The sequence below is a fragment of the Centroberyx affinis genome, unplaced genomic scaffold (genome assembly GCF_046629955.1).
Source record: "Centroberyx affinis isolate AG114_WGS23_722 - 3 ecotype Tasmania unplaced genomic scaffold, CSIRO-AGI_Caff_v1 ptg008172l_1, whole genome shotgun sequence".
Classification (NCBI taxonomy): Eukaryota; Metazoa; Chordata; class Actinopteri; order Beryciformes; family Berycidae; genus Centroberyx; species Centroberyx affinis.
In genome coordinates this window covers 82,967-107,555 of record NW_027284068.1, presented here as the reverse complement: position 1 = coordinate 107,555, position 24,589 = coordinate 82,967, and the positions used below count along the sequence as shown (strand labels likewise).

The 24,589-nt window shown below is 40.7% G+C and overlaps 1 protein-coding gene across 1 annotated transcript in view; it reads left to right on the top strand.

The window, feature by feature from the left end:
- The window catches only part of LOC139640020 (glutamate receptor ionotropic, delta-2-like), a gene marked incomplete at its 3' end in the record, with an annotated part of 349,988 nt that overhangs the window by 243,484 nt on the left and 81,915 nt on the right, over positions 1 to 24,589 (top strand). The window contains exon 3 of the mRNA XM_071514179.1: positions 10,710 to 10,915. Coding sequence (XP_071370280.1) covers positions 10,710 to 10,915 — 206 coding nt within the window. The remainder of the gene's footprint in view (positions 1 to 10,709; positions 10,916 to 24,589) is intronic.

The following is a 24,589-nucleotide window of genomic DNA, read 5'->3' as shown; positions in this document are numbered from 1 at the left end:
ACACAGAGAGCAGGTGAGACGGGAAGAAAAACAGGGATAGTAGGAGATAAAGAGAAAAACAAAGGAAGGTTTTGGAGACGGGGTGGAGTTAGGGGATAAGTTGAAAGGAAGATGTAAGATATAAAATCCCAGTGTGATTTTGGCTTATCAATGGAGTTAAGACAGAAAAGCTTTGACTCAGGGCAAGGCAGAAATAATAAGGGTCGGCAGAGAAATAAGTAACAGATGGAAAAGAAAGAAAGAAAGAAAGAAAGTAAGGTTGGATGCTGAATACAGAGAAGAGGCAACAGTTTGCAGGACAAATAAGAGGATGTAATCATAGTCTGTTGAAGGGCTGTTGTTAATGGGAGAAGCGTGTACTGTAAAATCTATGATTTTCGTCTTTGATGGACCACATAACCTTCAAGCAGAGAGACACAGACATCTCTCCCACATTATGAAGAAAAATCAAAAAATTTGAAACGTCAAGGTACCACTGAATACGCAGTGTAGGTAAAATCCCAGCGTGCATTTGATCCTTCTGTGGGCTTTATATGGAAACACTTTAAACAGAGGGAGAGAACAGGAGGATACAACAGGAGCTTGGGGGAGGATACTTATGAGATATTCTTTTTTTTTTCAAAATCGCTTGACATCGAATGAATGAAGGAATGAGTGAATATGGCAGGCAAGTGTGAGCTTGAGATGTATTCATGGTAAAATCTGCTTATTCGCTTACTTATTTGTTATTGTTTTGCCCTACCATTTGATAATCTATGTGAATATACACTTATCTAACAAATAGGGAAATTTCATTGATTCAAAACACACTTGTGCCAACAGGTGTCGATGTTCTCTGAGCAGGCTTAGCATGTAAACGTAGCCATGCAGGGTGTAGGGAGCGCTATAGAGACGATGCATAATGACACTGTATCAGTTCAAATGGGATAAGGGCATAGCAATGATCCCCTCTGATAGATATACATCAGGGGTATGACATAGGGTCAATCCCCACTGAAGTATTGTCACATGTGTAAGGTATAGCTGCAATCCCTCTGGGTATACAGTATGTGTGGGGTGTAAATCAGAGGGGCACTGGCACCTTGAATTAGGAATAGAAGGGGAGGCAAGAGGAAGGGAAAACAGGGCTACATAAATTGATTTTATCCATAACACATCTGGATTTTTCGAAACAACCTTCCCAGTAAGTGATTCTCCCAGAAATACATTTTCTACAGTCATTAGTTCATAAAATCCCTATTCCTTTTTTTGATTTGAGTTTCTATACAACGTACTGTTCACTCCAGCAAAACAACCTAATTAAATTGCAGTAACAGTATTTTCCAAAAATCACATTTTAGGTCATACTACTTTTTTTTCTGCATAATTCCATTGAGCTTTAATTAACAATAAAAGATACAGTGGCCTTTGATGATGTCATTTGGAGGACAAATTCAAAATTGTGACCAGAACAATTATATCAATTGTAACCAAGTAAAACTGTGAAACTGTGCAAGACTCATGTTGTTCTGTTCATAATAAATGTTTAAATGTTTGAACTAAAATTACAGCAGAGAAATCATTTTGTGATGATAGAGGTTGACAAAATTCTTTTCTTGCTTTGGTATGTATGCAATATGCAGGCCACTCATCCGCTATTATATGTTTGACAAACCCAAAATCTACAGTGGCTAAAAAACATCAATTTTGATTATTTTTGTTCCTGAAATGATATTTACACTGAAGTCTATAAGTGCTTCTGCTTCTTATGGTATAAGGAGGGGAAGGAAAAGCAAGCAGGGCTAATGAACCAAAGCCTTAGTAATAGTTAGTAATAGTTTCTTAGGCCTTAGGTGGAAGCAATGAGTTGCCATGTTTGAACTTTTGAATTGCAAGGTAGGAAGCTGTGAGAGGGATGGGGCGAAATATGGAGGGGGGGTTTAATTTATTAAGGAGAGAGACTGAACAAGGGAACAGAAGTAGAAAGAAAGGGAAGAAGACAATGAGTGGTTGAGATAGAGAGGGAGAAAGGCATTGATAAAAAATAAACAGACAAATAGAAACTGACAGCTGTAGTCAGGAGTTCCAAGGACACAGAAGGTTTTTGAAAGGTAACTTTGCATGGACACTTGTGGCTAAAACCTCTTAAAAAGCTGTAAAACCTTTTTTAAGTGGAAATGAAACCCGGAGAAGAGGTGTGGCCCCTGAAGGGGAAAGGAGCAGCCTAGAGCAGGAGGAGATAGGTGATGGAAGGGGAGAGAGAGAGTGAAAGAACAAAAAAAACAAAAAAATCAAAGTAGAGAGGGAGGTGGGGAAGTTGATCTTCAGAGGCGTGGAGGCAAGCAGGTGCACTCATGAGCCAAACACCCAAAAGCTACAAGCCTTTTACAGGGAGGTCACGTGTTACTTTGTCTCCTAGGTAGGAAAATCAGTCAGAGGGAGAGAAAGAAATAGAGAGAAAGAGATGAAAGAGATTGTGATGATGTAGGGAGAAACAAAAAAGTAAAGCAGAGAGTGCGATAGGGACATAGATCTGAAGGCATAGCAGATTTTGCCAGGCAGAGTAAGAGGCAGTCAGGCAAACAGATGAACACTTAGCCAAAAACAACTCAAAAGGCTAGAAAACCTTTTACAGAGAGGTGTGACCCCAAGGTAGCGGCTTGGATCCTTGGGGGGCGCTGGGGATGAAATGGCTTTGGCAGTGAAAGGGTGAGTGAGAAAGATGACAGAGAGAGAGGGTGAAAGAGGCAAACTATAGCAAAGCAAGGAGGGAGATAGGGAGGCACATCTAACAGCATACAGGATACGGAGGTAGGGCAAGAGGCAGGCAGGTAGGAAGACGCTTATAAGCCGAAGCCTAAAAAAGCTGAAAGCCTGTCCAGAGGGCCAGACAAGTGAACCTCCCAAGTTTAGGTTTTGGCTCCTTGGTGGAGCTCAAAGTGAGCTGCCAGGGGCAGAGGGAGGGCAGTGAAACACAGACAGGGAAGGAATGAGGGAAGGAGGTGGGAGGAAGGGATGCTATGTTTGACTTTTCTTCAGTACAGAAACAATCACAGCACACAGTAAACTCTCCGCAATGTACATTGTATTTTGCAGCATGTGACTTATATCAGCATGCTACAAGGCAATTTCAACATACCATGTTCAACCCATACTAAACCCCAGGGCAAACTGTATGCTCATGTTATTGTTTTCATTGACTAGCTAATTTAACCATAATGTCTTGTCACATAGCATTATGGGTATTTTTTTTTTATTTGTATAAGTTTCTAATTAGTGTTTTGCAGAAGCCCACTGAATCGAAACTGGAAAACGGTGTAGCATCCTCGCATTTTCAGTGCACCAATATCGGAGAAGAATGTGCCTGCCACTTTAAATTCAGCAGTTCGAAACAGGCTGCTGATCACCAAGTAGTACATGCAATTTAGACAGGAGACAAGAGAGATCAGGGGGGTACCCAGAGGTTATAAAAACAATAAGGGAAGGAAGGCAGGAAGGATGGAGTCAGTGAGAAAGTGAGATGAGGGGAGACAAGACTGTGGTACCTAAAGGGCAGAGAGAGAGAGAGCAGGCAGGCGGAGAGAGAAATTTGGAGACATAAGGTCTGTGAAAGGCAGAGACGAGGGTGTGGAGGGGGATTGAAAGCCAGAGAAGATTTAGGGAGATAGGGAAGGTGACGCAGACCTAAAAGGCTCCAAGCCTTTTATACAGAGATGAGATCTAAGTGTTGGTTAAGCTCTCCGGGGGGACACTGGCAATGAGATGCCTGGGGCTTTGAGGGAGAAGGTGAGAGACAGGGAGGGAGGGAGGGAAATGAAAGCACAAGAATAGAGTGAGATGGGGACATAGATCTAAAGGAATAGAAGATTTAGAGAGCAATAGGCAGTCAGGCAGACTGGCAGGTACTTAGGGCCTAAAGCATTTTTTTCTATATGGAGGTAAACTTCTCAAGTTCAGGTTCAGCTCCCCTGGGCTGGGCTTCTTTAACGTTTTCAGCCAAGACGGCGATTGAGAAATTTAGTCTCTGGGACCCAGGCTCAACAGAAACAGGCCTGCATTCCACTTTGAGTCTCAACCCATGTTTTAAGAACCAGTGCCTTTGAGGCATCTAACACTGAGATGCCTGGGGCAGAGATGGAGATAGCCAGAGGTAAAGGCATAGTGGAAAGGCAAAGCTGAGATGTACGGATGTAAAGGTAATGGCAGAGCAGAATCGGGTGGCCGTAGCATGAAAGGCAATTTGTCATACAAAATGGTCTTCTTTATCAAACAATTAATGAATACATTTGCGTGGAAAATATTTTATTAATAATAACAGTATTTAAGGGTCTATAAATTCTTTAATCCGTTTCATTTATAATAGGTTTTGCTGTATTGCAGCGTCTTCTCATGTTTTGCATTAAAGTTAAACGCCTTGGGCAAGGGCAGGGAGGCTGCAAAAGGGCAGAAACCAGGGGAAGGAGAAAGGCCTGTGAATGTAAATTTAGAAGCAGAGCATCAATGTAGAATCCCCCGATTGGGGAATTTTTGCTGTAGTACGAAGCAGAGGAGGTTTTGCTAGTCGAGCAGGGGGATGGAGAATAGGGAACAGGGAGGATCTGAAAGACAAGCGGGGGGGGACAGGGAGAGAACAGGAAGCAAGCAGGGGAGACCGAGGGAGGTTTCAGAAAGAAAAGCCAAGGGAAGAGAGAGGGATGAGGGGAAGGCAGGCAGGGGAGAAACAAGAGGAGGTTTTTGAACACAGAGTACCACTGAGCTGGGGGAACATGCAGGTGAAATCCCTGTGTGCTATTGGCTGCTACACTACATTAGCTCTAGCTTTTACTTTGAGCCAGGGGCTTGGAGGATGGATGGGATGGTGGGGAAAGAATGGAGCCTGACAAATGCGTGGAAGGGACACGCAGAGAACTTTACCATACAAACATAACCCATTGTAAAGGTTTTGCTTTTGTTTTACAAGGAGTTACGGCAACCGGTCCAGTTGATTGAATTTTCTTTGCAAAATCCCTTTTCAATTCCACTTGAGGAGGAGAAACATGAGAAGGAATACGTCACACTGGCTGCTGTGGTACAGTGTGAATGCAGGCAGGAGGCACTTCTAAGAAGGCAATCGATGTACATGCTACCTCTATGTTCTACACAAATGTTGGAGAAACCCATCGCCACTGGAGACATGGCTGGAGCTCTGTTTTACAAGCTGTGAGATCATTGAAATCTCTGTCAAGTTCTTTATTGTGAAAGGCAAAGGTAATAGAAGAAGAGGAATGTTGCAGAAACAGACATTATATTCAATATTGTGTCACACAGTATGGTTGAAGCTGCAGAAGGCCAGTAGTCCATTAGTCCAGTGAACCCATGGGGTTCTCATATTGAATATTAAGTAATTAAGTAAGTAAGTAAAGCTTTATTTATATGGCACTTTTTTTTTTTAAAACACACTGTTACAAAGTGCTTCACAAAGCAGAAAAGGTTACCAAAAACAATAAAAGCAAGTTAAAAACAAACATATTTAAACAAAAAGGACATAAAAACAAAGATACAACTTTGGAGAGGCAAACTTATAAAAATGCAGAATAGAATAGAAAAATATAGTATGAAATAAGTTACCAGCATTATAAAATGCAGACTAAATTCCTGAGGCTGTGAAGTGGCATAGTAGTACAGACATTCTAAAAGTATTTAAAATGGTGCAAATACTGCTTGAGTAATAAGAAATAGCATGTATATAGATTGTGTATGCATACCAGAGATCAGGTTTACAGTCGTCTCTGTTAGTTGGAGATAAAGAGTCCTGGGATCACGGGGATGTACAGTGTGTGTTTGGAGGGGCTGGTTTAGTAGGGTGACAGCGCTTGTGGGAAAAAAGCTGTTGAGGTGACAAGCGATCATGGTCTTAATGGACCGGTACTGTTTCCCAGAGGAATATTTCTCAAACAGATGGTTGCCTGGGTGGGCAAGGTCTGTGGCTATTTTACCCGTCTCTTTGTTCGCTATGGTGTCATGAAGCAGCTGAGAGTCAATGATCTGTTCAGCAGTGGGGACTAGACTACACACTGGAGCCTTGTCCTTTTGAACAACAGGAGGCAGGAACTCAGCCGGACTTTGATGGAGGGAATGAGGATGTTTTTGATGATTCATCTGTAAAACTGGATGTTCCTATTTGAAAGTCAACGAGATAATGTTTCTTCTACAAATGATGGCCACAAAAATTGCTCTGTACCACATTATGGATGTCTAGCATCACCAAATATCTCCATATCTTGTTTACATGTCCGTCTTCATTGCTAAGGATCCACTGACTCTTAGTGTTGATTATTAGTAATATTTATATTAATATTAGTTTGAGCTAGTGTAATTTCTTGAATGTATATTTTTCATGAATAATATGAATATGGTAACTTTGCGACAGACATTTTTCATCAGATTTGGACTAAAATTTTGTCCAACTATACATTTTTTTAGGCCTTACAATTTCAATATCTTTGTTTATTTTCTGTCTTCACCCTTTAATCCCATATTTGCAATGCATGTTGCAATGTTCAGACAAGCTGATTTATTTTAATAAAATATTTCTTAGGTTTCTTTGAACATTTCCAATGTTTATCTCAAAATTTACGCAAGCTATTTAGTTATACATGTATCAAGTGTTTAGTGTATGGGTTTGAGTGAGCTATATGGAGTGAGACAGGCGGAGGGGGTTGTTTTTTAAGCTGTGTGCAGAGTAGGTGTTGTGGAACATGACAAATGCATTTGATACACAACTGGGACGATAAGCCAGGGTGGAGAAAGGATTGATGATGGCAAATAAAACCAGACCTACCCCTCAGTCAGTCAGCAGGCAAGCAGACAGACAGAGAGCATGACTGACAGGCAGACAGACAGGTACAAGGAGACAAAGACACCTATAGTACAGACAGCAGATACAGGTAGACAAGACACAAAGTACAAACAAGACACAACGAGAGGCTACAGATAGACAGACAGATTGGTAGGAAGACTTGTTGCCAGGAAATTGGGCAGGCAAGAATTAATTTATAATGTGAAACAGAAACAAGAACAAGCGTAACGCACACAGGAATAAGCAAGCGAGTCATATGCTCTTTGGATTATCTGCATTATTTAACCTCCGCTTGCTCTGTTGACAAAAGCTTTTTGATTCAGTTGATTTACAAAGGTTTCTTACTGCAGAGGGCATAAATCAACCGGTGTAAAATGTTTATATAGCTTGGCACCGTTGATTATAAATGGTAGGGGCTTCACTTTGATTAATATGGATCAATAATCAATGAAGAACTAAGCTTAAATCTGCTTAGACTGGTAGAACTATATGGCGTGTGTGTGTGTGTGCGTGCGTTTACTTGCAATCATGCACGTGTGTATGTATGTATGTGTGGTTGCTCTGGTATTAATTGATGAGGATAGGATAGTGAATGTGATATCAGCTTTATTGTGATGAAAGAGAGAGTCAATACAAACTGAATCACACAGATCTAGACTATTGTATTGTTTCTTGCAGTTAAAACATTATTTTTTTGAATGACCTCAGAGCCTTTTGCTAAATGAGGACAAGAATTTAGCTTAGGTATTGATGTAGACACTTTGGGTACAAAATATCTTAGTTTATATTTGTGTATCTCTGTCTGTTTGCATATGAATGTAAGTGTCTGAATCCATGTGTGTGCATATGAGCATAAAATGTTCATATCCGGGAATCGATGTTTGTGTCTTTTGTGTGTATGGGTGCATTTGTGTTTTACAGCAGGTGTGTGTGGCCTGTTGGGAGTTACTCCAATGGTGATGATGATTGCGTTGCCAATGATAATGTCGATGTAATTAGACTCAGCTAGCTTGCCAACTTTGTGTTCCTGGACAGATCGGAGCACCCTTGTTTGGTCATTAAAGACACCATCTTGAGGTCTCTGTTTGCTCATTTACCCCTCTCATCCTCACAGACACACACACACACACACACACACACACACGCACACATACAAATATAAAGACACATTTATCGCAGCCCTGCACCATACAGTTTTAACGATAAAGTTACCATTAACAGATGAACTTTGTAGACAAGTAACTTGGCTTTATAGGGCCATAATGAGAAAGTGAACATATTTAGTTAGCAGACACATTCTACTTTGTACACACACACACACACACACACACACACACACAGCTCTGTTTCTATTTAAAACTCCCAGACAGCAGATTGGGGTGCTGCCCAGCTGTTGTCCTCTGGACTTCTGGGCATCTGTGTGTGTATGTATGTGTGTATGTCTGTTTGCTGGTATGTAACTGTTTGTGTGTGAGGAAAAGAGAAGTTTAAAAATTTGAGAGGGACACCGTGAGAAGAGAAAGAAACCAACCACAACCACAAGCTGTTATTGTGTCGTTGTCATACTCTTGTTTCATATTGTTGTTGTAGAGACCCTGAGATCATTTCCTTATTTATATTTTCCTTTCCTCATTAATTTCCTCACTGTCGGAAAAACCATCAATGTGGTATCTGTGACACAGAGACACAAACTTGCTTTGTCTAAATTGTCTCAAGCTGAACTCTGTTGACCTTTTGAACTCATAGCCTGTGTGGTATTGTTTCATTTAGTGGCGTCATTAACTGTGTAATTGTAATTGTGTATCTGTGTGTGTGTGTGTGTGTGTGTGTGTGTGTGTATGTGTGTCTGTATACACATGATTTTGTCCGTTCCCATGTGGATTTGCCTTCATGCGCCAGGCAAAGCCCATATTTCCAAATGTATTTCTCTCTAAATCAATCTTTTTCCGTGGTTTCTTTCCTCTTTACATGTTGTTATACCCCTGAAATTTAGTTTTGACACCATCACACCGTCGCCCCAGCCCTCCAGCGCTTAACAAGTCTAATCAATCCAGTTAATTGCCTAGCCATGACACTGGCAATGATGGCAATGTCATCTATTGTCCACATCAAATACATCATTAGGTAGTTTCTTTACATAGTCACACACACACACACACACACACACACACACACACACCTCACAGACACCTCACACACTCTCAGACATCATTAGCAGTAGTCTCAACCAAAGTGCCTTAATTAGGATTACTTTGACCTGCAGTGTAGCTCATTAAGAACAGAAGAGTCCAGACAGTGAAAATACTGACACTGGCATCTTGATTTTATTATCACACAAAAATATGTGTTAATAGAGATAATTACAGTGGTTGGGTGCTGTAATCCAAAACTCCCAACAGTGTCATTTGTACTATGAGCGTCCCAGTAGGAATGCAGGGTGGGTTCAGCAAAAGTGGGCCATTTTTTTTTTAGGGGAAATTGAATTGTTTTGACACTATACACGCTCATACACTCATGACACTATTTTTCGCTTATTAGGTTATTACAGGTTTAGTAGGACAGCTTGTATTCACTCAAACCAATTCTGTTTGTGAAATGAGCAACTGAGAAATAAACAAAACCTCTTCCCATCTGAGTTCAAGTGAGAAAAAACTGTTATTATCAGTTAAATATGTTTTCTCCACTCTAGTAAAGCGAATAACACCGAAAAAATTCAGAAGGAACAAATATTTATATAAAATGCATTATTTGTGCTTTGTCGAATATGATATTAAAATCTGAGAACATCCCTAATGCATTGCTCTTCCTTTCTAGTCATATTCTATTAAATTCTGGTGGGGATTATAATCAAATGCATTGCCAGACAGCAAATTGTGTTTTGTAAAGTAGCCACTATGGAGACGCAAATACACAGGGGTTATTTGTTGGCATGGAGTCACCTACAGATGCATCCAAATTATGAAGTGAAAATCTTCCAAAGTGAGGAAAGTGCTTGAAGAAATTGATCGACCAAAACCACGCTGGCAGATTTGCCTCCTACTATCATAGAGTCACCGCCACGTGTGGGAAGCTTATGCTTTACCTTATGTTGTTGTTTTTGCATCTGTGCGTGTCTGTGTGTTTATGTGTGTGTGTGTGTGTCTGTGTGTGTGTGTGTGGGCGCGTGCACAGAATGCTTTGTACATTCAAGTTAATAGAAACCAAAAAAGGTCTACAGTGCTGACAGATGGACTGTGCCGACAGCAAAAGCCTAAGCTCATAATAACTGAAAGAAAGATACAATAAAATTAGATTGAATAGAAGAATAGGTAGAGTTTTGTTCTTCTAGAAAACCTTCACATCAAAGTGATGGTCTCCATATCTGCATTTCTTTCTTTCTTTCTTACATCTTGACAGGCTAGCAAAAATGCTAAATGATGCTTAGATTTGCTTAACTGGCTCTTAAAATGTGGTTTGGATGCGAATCTATGAGTGGAGAACAAAGGGATAACCCATGTTTTTCATAATTTGTTAAAAAAGATTTATGTAAACTGTATTTAACCAGGTCAGTAACCTGTCAGTAACACTGTAGTTAACATGAAAGTATCAAGAAGTTATACCATTTCCTTAAGCCCACTCCATGAAGAAGGGACAAAGGTCATGTAGGCTTTCTAACCCATCTCTGTCTCAGCTTTAGTGGCAGTCAGTACAAATCAGTTTTTTCACCGCAGACTGTACTGTACTGTGTGTGTGTGTGTGTGTGTGTGTGTGCGTGTGTGTGTGCATCTATCTTTCTATCTGTCATCTATGGTGTCTGGTATTTTTCTGCATCAGACTCTGAGGGAAATGCATATGCTCCTCTAGAAGGTGAAATCTACAGTAACATCTCTACCTCTACCCTCTTCTTCTCCAGATATCCGTGGTATTGAGGACTTCCTGGACCGGACCTCTCAGCAGGGAATGGATGTGTCCCTTCAGAAGGTGGAGTCTAACATCAACATGATGATCACCAGTCTGTTCAGAACTATGCGCGTGGAGGAACTGCACCGCTACAGGGACACGCTACGCAGGGCCGTGCTGTTCATGAGTCCGGCTACTGCCAAGGCTTTTATCACTGAGGTAGGGAATGTACTTTTTTTTCTGGTCACACATGCATTGCACATACCACACAAACACAGACATACACTGGAAATGCCATACATTGCAGTGTAATAGTGATAAATATGTTACTATAAATGTGTGAAAATAGTAAATGTTTACATTTACGACCATTACTATTTACGGGTAAATGCGCACATTTCCCAAGGTAAATCTGCTAAATGTGTACATTTCCCAGTAAATGAGAGAGGAAACACTAATCACAGTAGTGCAACTCTCTCTCACAGTCCTTGAGTGTCCTGCTGACTACATACCTGTGACATGATTATTGTACTTTGTCCACATTGTCCAACACTACACATCTGCACCTTTTTTTTTTCTTTTGATGAATTTAATAAGATTATGATATCGACTGAAAAGTATTCATTGTAGCAGAGCCTTATTAACAGGTCAACGGCTTCATGGAGTAAGATTATTTAAAATCACAAGCCTAATTGATAGGCAGGAATGTTTTTCGCACCCACATCTTTTTACACATGGATGGAAAAGAGTTATGTAGGTTATAGCACATCCACTATTGGACTAAAATAGAACATTTATCAGGCATCTAGCTTATTGAAAGTGCCAAAGTGCCAAAATACATCTAGCTGAATACATCAACACACCAACTTCTTACCTGCCTCCCAAAAGTCAAGAAGCACACACACCAATGTGCACCAATGTGACCACTCTGTGATGCTGATTGACTGTGATGGCATTTATGAAACCTAACCAAACATTATGGTAGGGTCTGCCTTTGCCAAGTTTCTGATGTTTCATGTAGTGTCACATGAGTGAATCTCCCGTAAGGCGGCCATTTTAAGACATCCTCAGCTGCCTTTGTCATTTGTTGATGTACTTAGTCAGATTTAGACTTAGATGGAGTTGTATCAGATTTTGCTGTACTTTGTCAAACTTAGATGGCATTTGTCAGATGTGGATGGACTTCTGTCAGACTTAGATGGAGTCTGACAACTGAATAGAAACTGAAACTAAAGAGGAAAGAAACCATAGAAAGAGATTGAATTAGAGAGAACTGCATTTGGAAATATAGGCATTGGTTGGTGCATGAAGGCAAATCTACATGGGAGTGGGACAAAGCAGAGTCCAAAACAAATTTACTCATGGGGACAATAAAAATATACAGTATCTTATCTTATCTTATCTTATCTTATCTTATCTTATCTTAAGCACCATCTGCGGAGCTGTACATCAGTGTGATTCCACAGGTTAGGAAGCAGAACAAAATCTGCCCTCTCTGGCTTTGGGAGAGAGCAGATGTTCATTAAATGAAACTGAAAGATCATATTAAGCCATATTTCCATACAGATATTTGACCCATAATGTCTGATTATTAATAGCATCAGTTCTGCTCTGTGCTTTATTTAAATGGAGCTCTAAATCTAATAATTTTGGCGATTCTTTGTGCTTTTTTTTGTCTCGAACAGCCACACATGTATTAATCATGTTCCCAAACTGATAAACTCTGGTAATTGCCCATGGACTTTGGGCTGACTCAAGTCATTTCTCTGTGTCTGCCCCAATTAACCAGATCAACTGAAATCTATAACGACTGCTTCTCTTGTCCTATGTTTTATTCATGACGCCTTGAACATGACACTCGTGAAAATCTCTCCCCTCATTTTCTTATTTCTCTCGGTCCCCGTATCTCTTTCTCTACCCTTGTGTTTCTATCTCACCCCCCTCACCCCCACACCCTCTCCCTTCTTGCTCTTTATCTCTGCAGAAGAAGACAATTATGGGAGTTTCTTTTGCTCTTATACATAAATGATATGGAGGTCATGGATGAAAGCAATAGGCTGTAGCGGCGGTTATGAATTCATAATTTGAAGCGGTAGGATGGTGCTTAATCCCATGTGTCATGTTCTCATCTCAGTTTAATTAAAAGTGACCTCGGAAAGAGCAATCACAATCTAATTTGGTTGGAGGCGTGACAGAGAGGGGGTGAAAGACTGTGTGTTTGTGTGTGTGTGTGTGTGTGTGTCAGTATTTGTGTATAAGTGTGTGCATGTGTTAACTCAGCATGCATGGGTCTGTGGATGGTATGTGTGATTCTATATGCACTTGTGCATCTGTGTGTGTGTGTGTGTGTGTGTGTGTGCGTGCGTGCGTATCCCTAACACAGTAAGTGCATCATGGAGACACAGTGAAGTATAGGCTGTGCTGACAAGAGGGCTACCGCAACATGACCCAAGCTCTAGTAATACTGTTTATACACCATAAGGAAACCATGACCTTTAAAGCCATATTTCACTGTATGTGCAATATTTCGCTTTTTAAAATACTCTCTTTGACACCAGTATCCGCTTAACTGGTAGTACAGCTTTAACAGGCATTACTTGCCCCTATTCACCAGCGGTGTACCAGATTTTCTCCAATTTAACTTTTCAAGAAGTCTAATTGTTGGTCTTAATTTAACTCTGAAAACGTTCAAATCTATACTGCCAGTGTTTATATGAGTCCAATCAACACTTATTAACAGTTGGAAATTTGCTGTCTGTACTCTTTAACAATAATTTACAATTTAGGCTGATTGTGTGCCTCACTGGGTACATAATCAACACTAGCTCAGAAAACATACAAATCAGTTGCGTGTTAAAGTAGTAAGTAAGACTTTTACTGTTCCACAGCAAAAATTGACCATAATATATCTGCAGGACATTGATAGGGTTGTTGAACAATAATGATTACAATACCAGTTGCACAGATTTCTGGCTTTCAAAAACTCACTTTCCGACCCGTACTCTGTTTTAGAACAAAAACTCGTCCTCGCATTTTTAGCTACTCAAAGATGGAGAACGGTGCTGCGAGCAAATGACTGGTGTCACAACACATTTAATTCTGAAGCCAAAAAAGCAAATGATAAAGCTGTATTATTGTGCATCACGATATATAACCTCTTCACTATTTTTAATTTCTGTTGGATCTTACTCTAATTTACTATCTTGAATTTATTATTTGTGTCAAGCCCAGGCTACTTTAAGCTGTGCCAGAAATCTGCCAATGTTGTTGCATTTCCTTGGTTGCCATAGAGGTCGATGAAAGTCATGAATTACTTAATGAATGCCCCCTTTAAAACTACAGATGTTATACCAGAGTAAGATATTGCTTTAGCCTGTCACATTAGCCTAATTTCACCTACAGGGCCAAACGAGGCTAGGCAGGACATGGTTATTATCATGGTCATGTCCCTTTCCACCTGAATTAGCTCATTGACCTTCCCCCAAAACAACAGAGAAAATCTGGGCTGTAGTTTTAATAAAAAAAAGAATAGGCTGTTTTGATGAAATATTTGAAAAATACTGAATATGGATTCCAAATATTTGAAGATTGATTATTGAAGATTTTTTTTTTTCATTCATTCATTCAGTGATTTTTTTTTTTTATCTGATCCACAGTGGTTGTGGAGAATTGCTTTACCAATTATAAAATATGGATGTGTTTAAATGCCAGCCTCCATTTTAGTGTCTGAGTGGAACCCAAATTAGTTTTCTAGAATTTCTCTCGCTCTCCTTTGGGAAGGTTGACAAAGCAGTCATTTAATCTAATTTAGTCAGACATCAAGTGGAGAGGGGTTTCTAAGATGAAGTGTTGGGAGATGGTTAAGATTGGTAGATAAGATTGATGACCGCATATCTCTCTCCCTGGCAAGCCGGAGAGAGGAGGGATGGAGGGATGGAGGGGAGGGGGAGAGGCAGCCACAGAGACTGAGAGAAGAGGGAGTATCGAATTGAACTGAGAGAGAGTGAGACCGAGAGACGGAGACAGACACAGGCAGGCGGAGAGTCACGCAGAGACAGAGTGAGATGACTGGGACTTTGTTTTTTTTCCTCTATCAGAGTTATTTGTGAGGTCGTTTGTCACAGAAAGTACCTCCCATCCAGATGCATTAGGCCCTGATGTTAGATGGGACCTGAAAGCTGTTCCAAAACTAAGAGACATGGAGGGAGAGGGGAGAGAGGAGGCAGGGAGGAAGGAAGCGAGAATATCGAAGGTGATCGTACAGAGGGGATCATCAGGGGGAAGCAATTCAGGAGGAAAAGGGGGAAGTATGGAGAGAGGAGGGCTGAGAAAGTGGTGGGAATAAGGAAGGGATTTAGAAGAAGGGAGGACAGAAGGAAGGAAGGAAGGAAGGAAAGAAGAGAGTGATGGAGGGTGCTTAAGGAAGAGTATGAGGATGGTTAAGGAAGGAAGAAAGGAAGGAAGGAAGGATGGAAGGAAGAAACAAACACACTCAGGGATAAACAAAGTAACCAACAAATGAACACAGGAACAAAGAATAAATAAAGTAATGAGGGTGAAGGAGAAAGATGTGAGGGAAAAACCAGTGAAGTAAGGTTGAAAAAAGGAAATTAGTAAGTGAAAGTAGTCAACAAGGACATAGTAATCGGGGATGAACTGCGACCAGACTTATTCAGGCCGTTGTGGCAAGTGGTAGCCTCAAGTTGGTCTATACTTATATATATTTAGGCTTGTTCCTGACTGTGGGCAACATCAATCAATTTTTTGAAACTAAAAGATTAATTCTGGTGTGGAGCATAACTTTTTTCTAAGTATCTTCGTGAAAAAATGCTTTCATTTAAATTGACCATGTCAACTAGCTGAGTTCAAGAATCAAACTCCTGAAATTTGCATGAAAGTCCGAAGCCTGTGTTTTTTATTTTATTTTTTTTATTTTTTTGAGACCGACAGACAGACCCTTCCGACTGACCAACCGAAAGTGACTTATTGTAGCTGTCAGTTTCAGCTAAAAGGTACAATGTAAATAAATCTAAATGATGGTTTTGAAGCAGCCCTTGATTACAGATTAGAGTTATCATCAGCATGTTGCTCGTCTCTCCCTTACTGTGACGGTATTGTGAGTCTCTGTCCCTGCTTTACTGTGATTTGTGGGTTTTATGTCCCTGTTGTAATGTGAGCCCAGCAGGAAATATCGTTCAACATCTGCTGGTTTCACAACGGAATGTCTTCCACCGTGCACATGACCATGCATTTTACCACATAAGTACAAACACACACACATAGAAATGCAGAGCCAACATGCTCTTTCAATTTTCTGCATTATTTAAAATGTTTTTTGCTCCGTTGCCTTCTTCCAGTCTAGTACATGTGGGTGAGTGTACCAGCCAGCGCTCGCGAGGCTGCTTGCTGGTACATGCCTCTTCCTATTCCACCCACTGCATGTAGAGAGAAGAGCAAAGTTAGTCTCTTGCCCAGGGACCCAGGCTTATTAAAAAATACCACTGCTCTTGTCATGTGTTATGAACGGCTTTCTTGGACTTCCTCAGCTCATGAAGGACCAATAACACTGAATTTAAGAAAATTAAAATCATTAAAATTAGAGCTGTGGGGTTTTCTCATGACGACAATTTGCCTATGATACTCGGCTAATAGACTTAAAGACAGAAAATGGGTACAATCCTGTGACAGTGATTCAGTAGCTGTAACTGTAAAGCCATACATTTTCATATTATAAACGTGAATTATGCATAGAGCCAAAAAAAAGGAGGTTAAGGCTGTGATTTTAGCAGCGATGGCCATGGAGGGCAGTGACAATAACAGTGACTGCAGAGTAATAGAGGAGGATCAATAGTGCTCATCCCTCAGTGTGTACACCTTTCTAATAACAGCTTTGAAAAGGCTGTACGTTTAGTGTGAAATGACCTGGGTTGTCGCTGTCTATTACAGCGGGATTTGAGAAGACTATTCCCAGTGTAGTCTACAGTACACCCAGCTTAAACTGAAAAGACTATTACTTATGCCGCTTTTCCACTGCATAGTACCGGCTCAACTCGCCTCGCCTCGACTCGACTCTACTCGCTTTTGGTAGTACCACTTTGGTTTTCCACTGCATATAGTACCCCCTCAATGTGCCCCACTCCCCAACCTGGTCGTCATAGCGACGCTGCGACGCTGCATGAAACGCGACATACAACTACTATGGAGGATATCGAAGCGATGGTGTTCTTGATTCTCGGTATGTGGCTGTTAGTCACAGCAAGGAGACAGATTTTATTTCAGGCAGCGAGACAGCAGACTGCTCTCTGGCTGCTCAAGGTGACGCAAGAGGGTAAGCTAGCCTGGTAGCTAACGTTAGCATATACGTCCTGTGTCGCGATGACGATTCTCTGACCAATCAGTGGTCTGCAGTGTTTTTACGTCACCTTTTGGTATCGCCTCAGTTCGCCTCAGCTCGCTTGGAACCTCAACGGAGGTGCTACGAAAAAAAGTACCAGGTACTACGTAATATGGTACCTGGTACCTGGTACTTGGCCAGTGGAAAACCAAAAAAGGCGAGTAGAGTCGAGTCGAGTCGAGCCGGTACCATGCAGTGGAAAAGCGCCATTAGTGGACTTGACGCAGAGTCCCATGCCATAGTGTCCTGCCACAACTAGAATAGCCTCTTCACATGCCTTCATTTGTAATGCATGCCTTCATTTGTATTGTAGTCACATTGTATCACAATGTGTTCTAAACAAAAAATGTATGACAATTGTTGCCCATGGTCCAAAATGTCTGGAAGGTACTCGCCAAGACATGAGTGGCCTGTGAGGTACTAAAATGAATCTAAATATAATTTTTCAGCTGGAAATATGTACTAATTTTGAGGTAATGCAGGCATGTTCATTAAGAAACGTTTTGTTTGTTTTTGACATGGAATGTGTACATACAATAAATAAGCCAGAAAAATCCCTGAAGACTAGATGGTCTAGTTCTCAAAGGTTCTTATTTTACCCATAAAATCCTTTTTGTGTTTGATGATAAAGCACTTAGACTGCATACTTCTGATTAATCAAAAAACAAAGAAACAAACCATAAAAAAGCATATGTAAGATATATATGGTATGTAATAAAGATGAATATTACCTTTGTTCTCTTTTGAGGATGAATCTAAGCTACATTGTTATCAGGACTACACGAGAAACCACTTATACAAGTGACGTAGATGATGCATTTGTAATATGTATTTTCGCTATAAGTTCTTTTTTATGTGTCTGTCTCTAGCTCTATTCATCTGCCATCTCTCTCTCTCTCTCTCTCTCTCTCTCTCTCTCTCTCTCTCTCTCTCTCTCTCACACACACACACACACACACACACTTGATCTTAGATATGCAAAGGAGTGGAAAATATGAATTTTGCCATTTGATGTTGAAACGTTAAAATATTAAAACGATGCCATCTATTGCCAACTGTTTTCTCTTTAACTGACATTTCTGTCTTGAAAGACCATCAAAAGAGTATGGAGATTATTCCAAAGATGACAGATGTTGAAAAGGAAATATGAAGAAAGATATGGTGAGGAGGACATGGTGAACAATGTATTTACTGAATATGGTCGTATCCAGTGCAAATGCTCATTACCAAAGTAAAGCCTACAGTCATCAATGTACATTGTTTTCCATGACAGAAAGAAGTGGATTGACTCTATATTCCTTGTGAAAGAGATGGGTATATTCTGTATGTCCAAAGAAAGAGATGGCACACTCTTTATTGGAGAGAAAATAGGTAAAGATGCTATATATATATAACCCAAGACCCAAAGAGATGGGTATATTCTTTATGTCCACAGATATACTATATACAGTATGTCACATACTGTCACATACTTGCTGGCCATCTCATTGCGTAGGCTCAGCCACTTGTTGAATCTGAATACCAATTTGGGACAGCTTCCTTCTTATTTATGTATTTTTGATCACACATAAATTTTGTGGTCACCACCCTTGGAGGTCTCTTTCATTTTTCTTTCGCTGACAGCCCCCAAATCACAGACAGAGATGGCGCAGAAAGACCTTATGATCTCTGCTCCTCTCTTCTCCTCTCCCATGCCTGGAATAGCCTGGAGATTTGGAACATAAGGAACTTGGAAGTTCTTTTGCTCAGTGGGTGGAAAGTTGTTGTTAGAGATAGGGTGGGCGGCTCTTCTGGGAGCTGTGGATGCTTTGAATAAGTTGTTGAGTTTGTTGTCACAGCTTCAGGATTGTACTTTCTGCTCTTTCTGTCTCTCACTTTAAACTGTAGCTCAAACCACCCTACTTAAAGTCACAATGAAGCTGCGTTTGAGAGCCTGTTGCTTCCTCAGTGTGATGTATTTCCTGTTGGAACAGGATATTGGGGTGGGACATGCAGTGCAGGGAGAGTTCATTCAAAAGTGTAAACCAATGATATATCAGTTAGGGAGAGACATGCAGTTTTATTTGATGGGATTTTTGGCATTAATTGTCAAATATGATAGAATGAGCTAAAAAGGCGAAAAAGTATTTTTTCATTTCAGTGTGACTTTAAGATGTACTGAATATAGTGCAAGGATTCACTGCTTAGATCAAATCACCTCTTTTGGTTGCAAGTTATAAAATGAGTACAGAAATGTTTTGGAAACCCTGGCTAGTCCTGTTGGCTCTGCGTTGGAATCCCGGCTAATTTGGCCCTTGCAGTGAAAACTAGGTTAATGCTAAGCCCCAGCAGCCTCTGTACTGTCTAGTTGTGATGTCTTGTAAGCCCTGCTTGGCCTGGCAGTGGAAAGCAAGGTATTTTCTCCCCAAGACTTGCTTCTCCCCGGGGAGATTTGGAAACGGTTTGTATCCAAGAAGTATTACGGTCTGAGTCGTCTTTTACGTGTTCTTTTACATCCAGAGGGGTTTATATTTGGAGAAACGCAAAGGATGCCTTCAATCCACGATGTATATTCCCAGCTGTTAAACATGGTGGATAACCTGTAATGGTATGGTAGCCATCTTGTCAAAGTTATTAGAGTTAGGGTTATGATTGCTCTACAAGATCTTATAACGGTGAAGGGATATGAGGCCATTTTACAGGACCAGGTTCACTGTTTATCTATCATGATGTCCCCATATTCCCAGATAATAAAGCCCCATACACACTGCTGAACAAATTTAAGACAGGTTTTCATGAAGTCAAATGCCTCGCCAGTCACCACATCTAAACATTATTGAACATTTATGGGAAGTAGATTTCCACCTCTCCTCCATCCCTCAAAGAAATGGAGGCTTTCTCTCGTGAAGAATGGTCCAATATCCGACTACACACAGCTCAGGCTTGTATTACAGCAATCCAAGGATGACTGAAGCCGTTCTGAATGCAGAGGGTGGCTCTGCACTTTATTGGGTACTTGATATTCGTATGTTGTTGGGGTTTCCGTTTTGTCCACCCCCTGTAGATACACACAGCAGGAGCAGCTTGTAATCATCCTTTGATTGAGTGTCCAGGCTCCAAATTAAAACCTGACAGTATGATGTGATTTGTATTTCTCTCACCAGTGCCAGCCTCATCTGTTTATTTAATTCATTGTCCTCATAATTTCATCGCCTTGTTCGGCCCTCCACAAACCCACAGATACGGCGTTGCTTTAATGGCATCTCTTTAATTGATCCTTATCCTTTCTGCTTCAAAAAGCCGCAGACGTGCACGCTCACGCACATGCATGCACACATCAACATGCATACATTAACACACACATACTGTACATAATCACACACATACAACCACGCTCTCAAGAGCCAGACAGAGCGAGTCTGTCTGCACGGGGCTAATGGTCTTGAAGATATTTTGTTATGAAAAGATGGCTTTTCACTTGCAAACAAAAAGCAAAATTGGTTTTGTTTCATGATTATTATTACTTTTTTCTTTATTAGTAAATCTGATTAAACACCACCGAAAAATGATTACCACCCTTCAAAACAACATTCGTGACCAAGCGCCATGAACATGGGCTAATTTATGTTTTACAGGAGACCCATTTTACATCAGAAAAACAATTAATAATTCAGACAAAATAACTTATTCACACATATTACGCAATATACCATTTTAAAGCACTAATGTATGAAAAATACATATTTTCAATTCATCCTACCATTTTAATGGCTTTAACGATTCTCAAATACTTTTCTACTCATGTTTTTATATGTCTTCTCCGGCAGTTATTTTCACTGCTGGTAGCTGCTCACTTGGGATGGTTGGTTAATTTTTAGGAACTGTTTCACACATACACTCCGGAGTATGTTTTGTTGATGAATAAACATTTGTCCATATCAGACAAAGACAGGCTGAGTCTTACACTGACTTGCAATACTAAACTGAATTGATGACCTGTATGCAGTGCTTAATTTGTGCCGGATCCTGCCGGAACAGGATCCGGCACCTCACGGTTTTGGACTACCTGCATTTGGACTACCTGGGGGACGGGGTTTGGGATTTGTCTCAATAAACAAGCAAATGCATCATTATTTTCAAAATGTTTTTTGTGTTTTCTCTATATCCCGAATGCTTTCTTTTGTTGAAGAGTATTATGTAATGTATTTATGCTTTCTCTATACGTTAAATGGGTTAAAGATTTAACGTATTCTGTAAAAAAACACTACAAGGTATCATAGAAAGACATGAAATGTAGCTTAATTCTATTCTCTTTCATAAGTTTGTGGGTATTTAGTGGCTTCGCTGAAAAGTAAATTTTATATAGGTTGAAATGTCATCCTTAAAATGTTGAAATGACGGATCGATGTCGTCTATGAGCTGTTGAAACGACGTGGGTCAAAAGACCGACGTCAGAAAAACTTTCATATCAGACCCTCCACTAGACGTCATATCGACCTCCAGGACCAACGTCGATTAGACCTCTGATCGACGTCAAAATGTTTGCTGGGTATTGTTTCCTACGTTCAAAATAGATATCCTATGAAAGTATTTGTGTTGAATATTAATGCATAACTACTCGAGCCAGAATTTGTCTGGTAAATGGTTGAAGCCATTGCAGTTTCCTTGATGTGTTTATGTATGATTAGGATGTCTCACAGCCAAGTATGCGGGAATTTTTATGTTGTGCACAGCGCAGTTATATCTTTAGTCCACTACTTGAAGGGCAGGTTTGTAAAAACCCATCAGTTTGGACAAAATGATCATTATGTAGCCTATACAATAATCAAATATTGTTACAGGTCCCCAGCAGTCGGAGCTCTAAGGTCATATAGTCGGTCATTTAGTAATGTTTAGGCTGTTAGGTCTACAGTAAGCTATATGGCTGCACTGAGCACCACCGTGCCTCCAATGCGCTTATTGTCTTGATATGTTCCGGGACCTTTTCCCTCCACACCGACTCACGGGAACACCGACCACCACCGTGTTCCGGGACCTCATCATTTACAAATTAAGCACTGCCTGTATGTAAATACAGCGGGTAAAACTGCCAAACGTGTGTGTGTGTGTGTATGTGTGTGTGTGTATGCCACTGTGTCTGTGACTGTGTTTTTGTGTGTGAGAGAGCGAGACGCTGGGCATCTCAAGGTAACGCTGAGACAAATTGCTTTTGTCAGACATGCCCTACACTCCTCTCCTCCTCCCCTTCCCTCCCTGTCGTCTACCCTTTTGCCCTCGCGCTCCTTCTGTCCATCCATCCATCTTTATCTAAACTCTGGAGCACCTTCATGCTCTCTCTCTCTCCCTCATTCTGTCTCTCTGTTGTTTTTCTTCCTTTCTTTCTCCCTCGTCCTCTTTTATTCTCCTGTCCTGTTTAAAGTGATGTTGAACTCCTGACCATGATATAACCCCAAAATCGGCGATTCTCTGTTCTCTGTAGCTCCGGGGCTCCGGTAGAGACAATTGGAGAATTGTGTTGTTTTCTCTCTCTCATTCACTCCATTCATTGCCACTCCATTCACTGGCGAAACAGGTCTCGAAATCACACGTCAAGCACATAAACGAACGCGACCAAGGCAGATTCTGACAATCAGAAAAAAGACTAGTCATTCTGCTGAATTGTTTTTAAGTGAATCGCTTTCTTTAAGTTATTAAACCTTTCAGTTTCAACAAGTATAAAACTGAAATCCAGTTGGAGGAAACTTATGTCGATGGAGAGAAGAAAATAGTATGTTTATCAATAATTGTAAATAGCCGAAAAAAGATGTCTCTCTCACTCTTTTTCGCCTTTTTACAATTATTGGTAAACATACTATTTTCTTCATTCCATCGGCATAAGTTTCATCAGCTGAAGTTTTTCCAATCCCCTCCCCGGAGCCCCAGAGCAACAGATGTTGGGGTTTTATTATGCCCAGGAAGCTACACAACCCAAGGTACTACCAAAGTTCAACATCACCATAACATCTATTTGGCTTTCTGTGGCTAAACCTTTCCTTCTCGTTTCTCTCTCTCGTCCTGATTTTATATTTATCCCTCTTCTTTTCCATCACTATTTCTTTGACCTCTTTCATTCACCCTCTCTTACTCTCTCCTCCCCCCCACTCTCTCTGTCTTCTCCCCACACCTTTGATGAGCCAGTTCAGTCTTCTCACCTTAGAGGTTGCAACCCAATTTTCAGATTGATGTGTCAGGTTTCACACCTCTGTAGTCACACACACACACACACAAACACACACACACACACACACACACACACACACACGTCCAATACCCCAGTTTTTACATTATGCAAATGCATCAACATAGACCAATAAGAATCAAGGTCAGCTGCACGTTGGCGAATGAGATTCAAGGTCAGAGGTCATTTTGATGTCCCATATCGCCTCAATCAATTACTTTCATGACCTTGAGGGACAGCATGCCTCTACATGAGAGCTGCTTTACAGGTATATGCTGAGAATACGCTCCAGTCAAATGTATTTTTCTTATGTATGAAATCTTTCAACAGTAACGCTATACATTTCTGTTTGGCATGTACACTCATCAGCCACTTTATTCGGTACATCTGCTCGCTAGCGCAAATAGCCTGCTCCTCCAGACTGGCTGCAACTAAATATATAAAGCGTGCAGACGTGGTGAAGTGGTTTAGTTTTTTGTTCGACCAAACTAGAATGGGCAAGATCCGTGATCTAAGCCACTTTTACTGTGGTCTGATTGTTGGTTCCAGCATCTCAGAAGCAGCTGCCCTCCTGGGATTTCCCCACACTACAGTCTCTAGAGTTTACAGAGAATGGTGCGATAAACAAAAAAAACATCCAGTGAGCGGCAGTTCTGTGGCCGAAAACACCTTGTTAATGAGAGAGGTCAGAGGAGAATGGGCAGACTTACAGCTAACAGAAAGGCCACAAATGCTCAAATAACAGCTCTTTACAACAAATAACAGCTTTTTACAACAGTAGAGTGCAGAAGGGCATCTCTGAACACACAAGTTGTTGTGTGTATGATAAAGGGGCAACAGATGATCAGCCGGTACCTAATAAAGTTTCATATTGATTTGAACACCATTTTAAATACATTTACTGTCCTGGTTTCATTTTCTCAGATAACCTTCAGGATTAGCAGGCTTCTGCTGTTGACAGAGCCTGAAATCAGATGCTGTGATCAGATACTGTCCAGCTCTGTGGCCATTGGTAAACAGTTATTTTCTAATCACCACCACTGGATATGTATTTTTTTCCACAACTTATAATGAATTACTCCTGCTTCAGTTTGGTCCCAAAGGCCATGAAAAATCTGTTTGTGGGAGACAATGGCAGCTGTCAATTATAATCCAAAAGGGGATACATTATTCTGCAGGAGACTGATATATTATATTAGGTTATAACTTTTAAGAATAAAAAAAACACTTAATTCCAACCTGTCATTTTCTCTCATCGTCTTCCAGGGATTTGAGCGCCTGGTACCCTTCCATACTCTGTTGC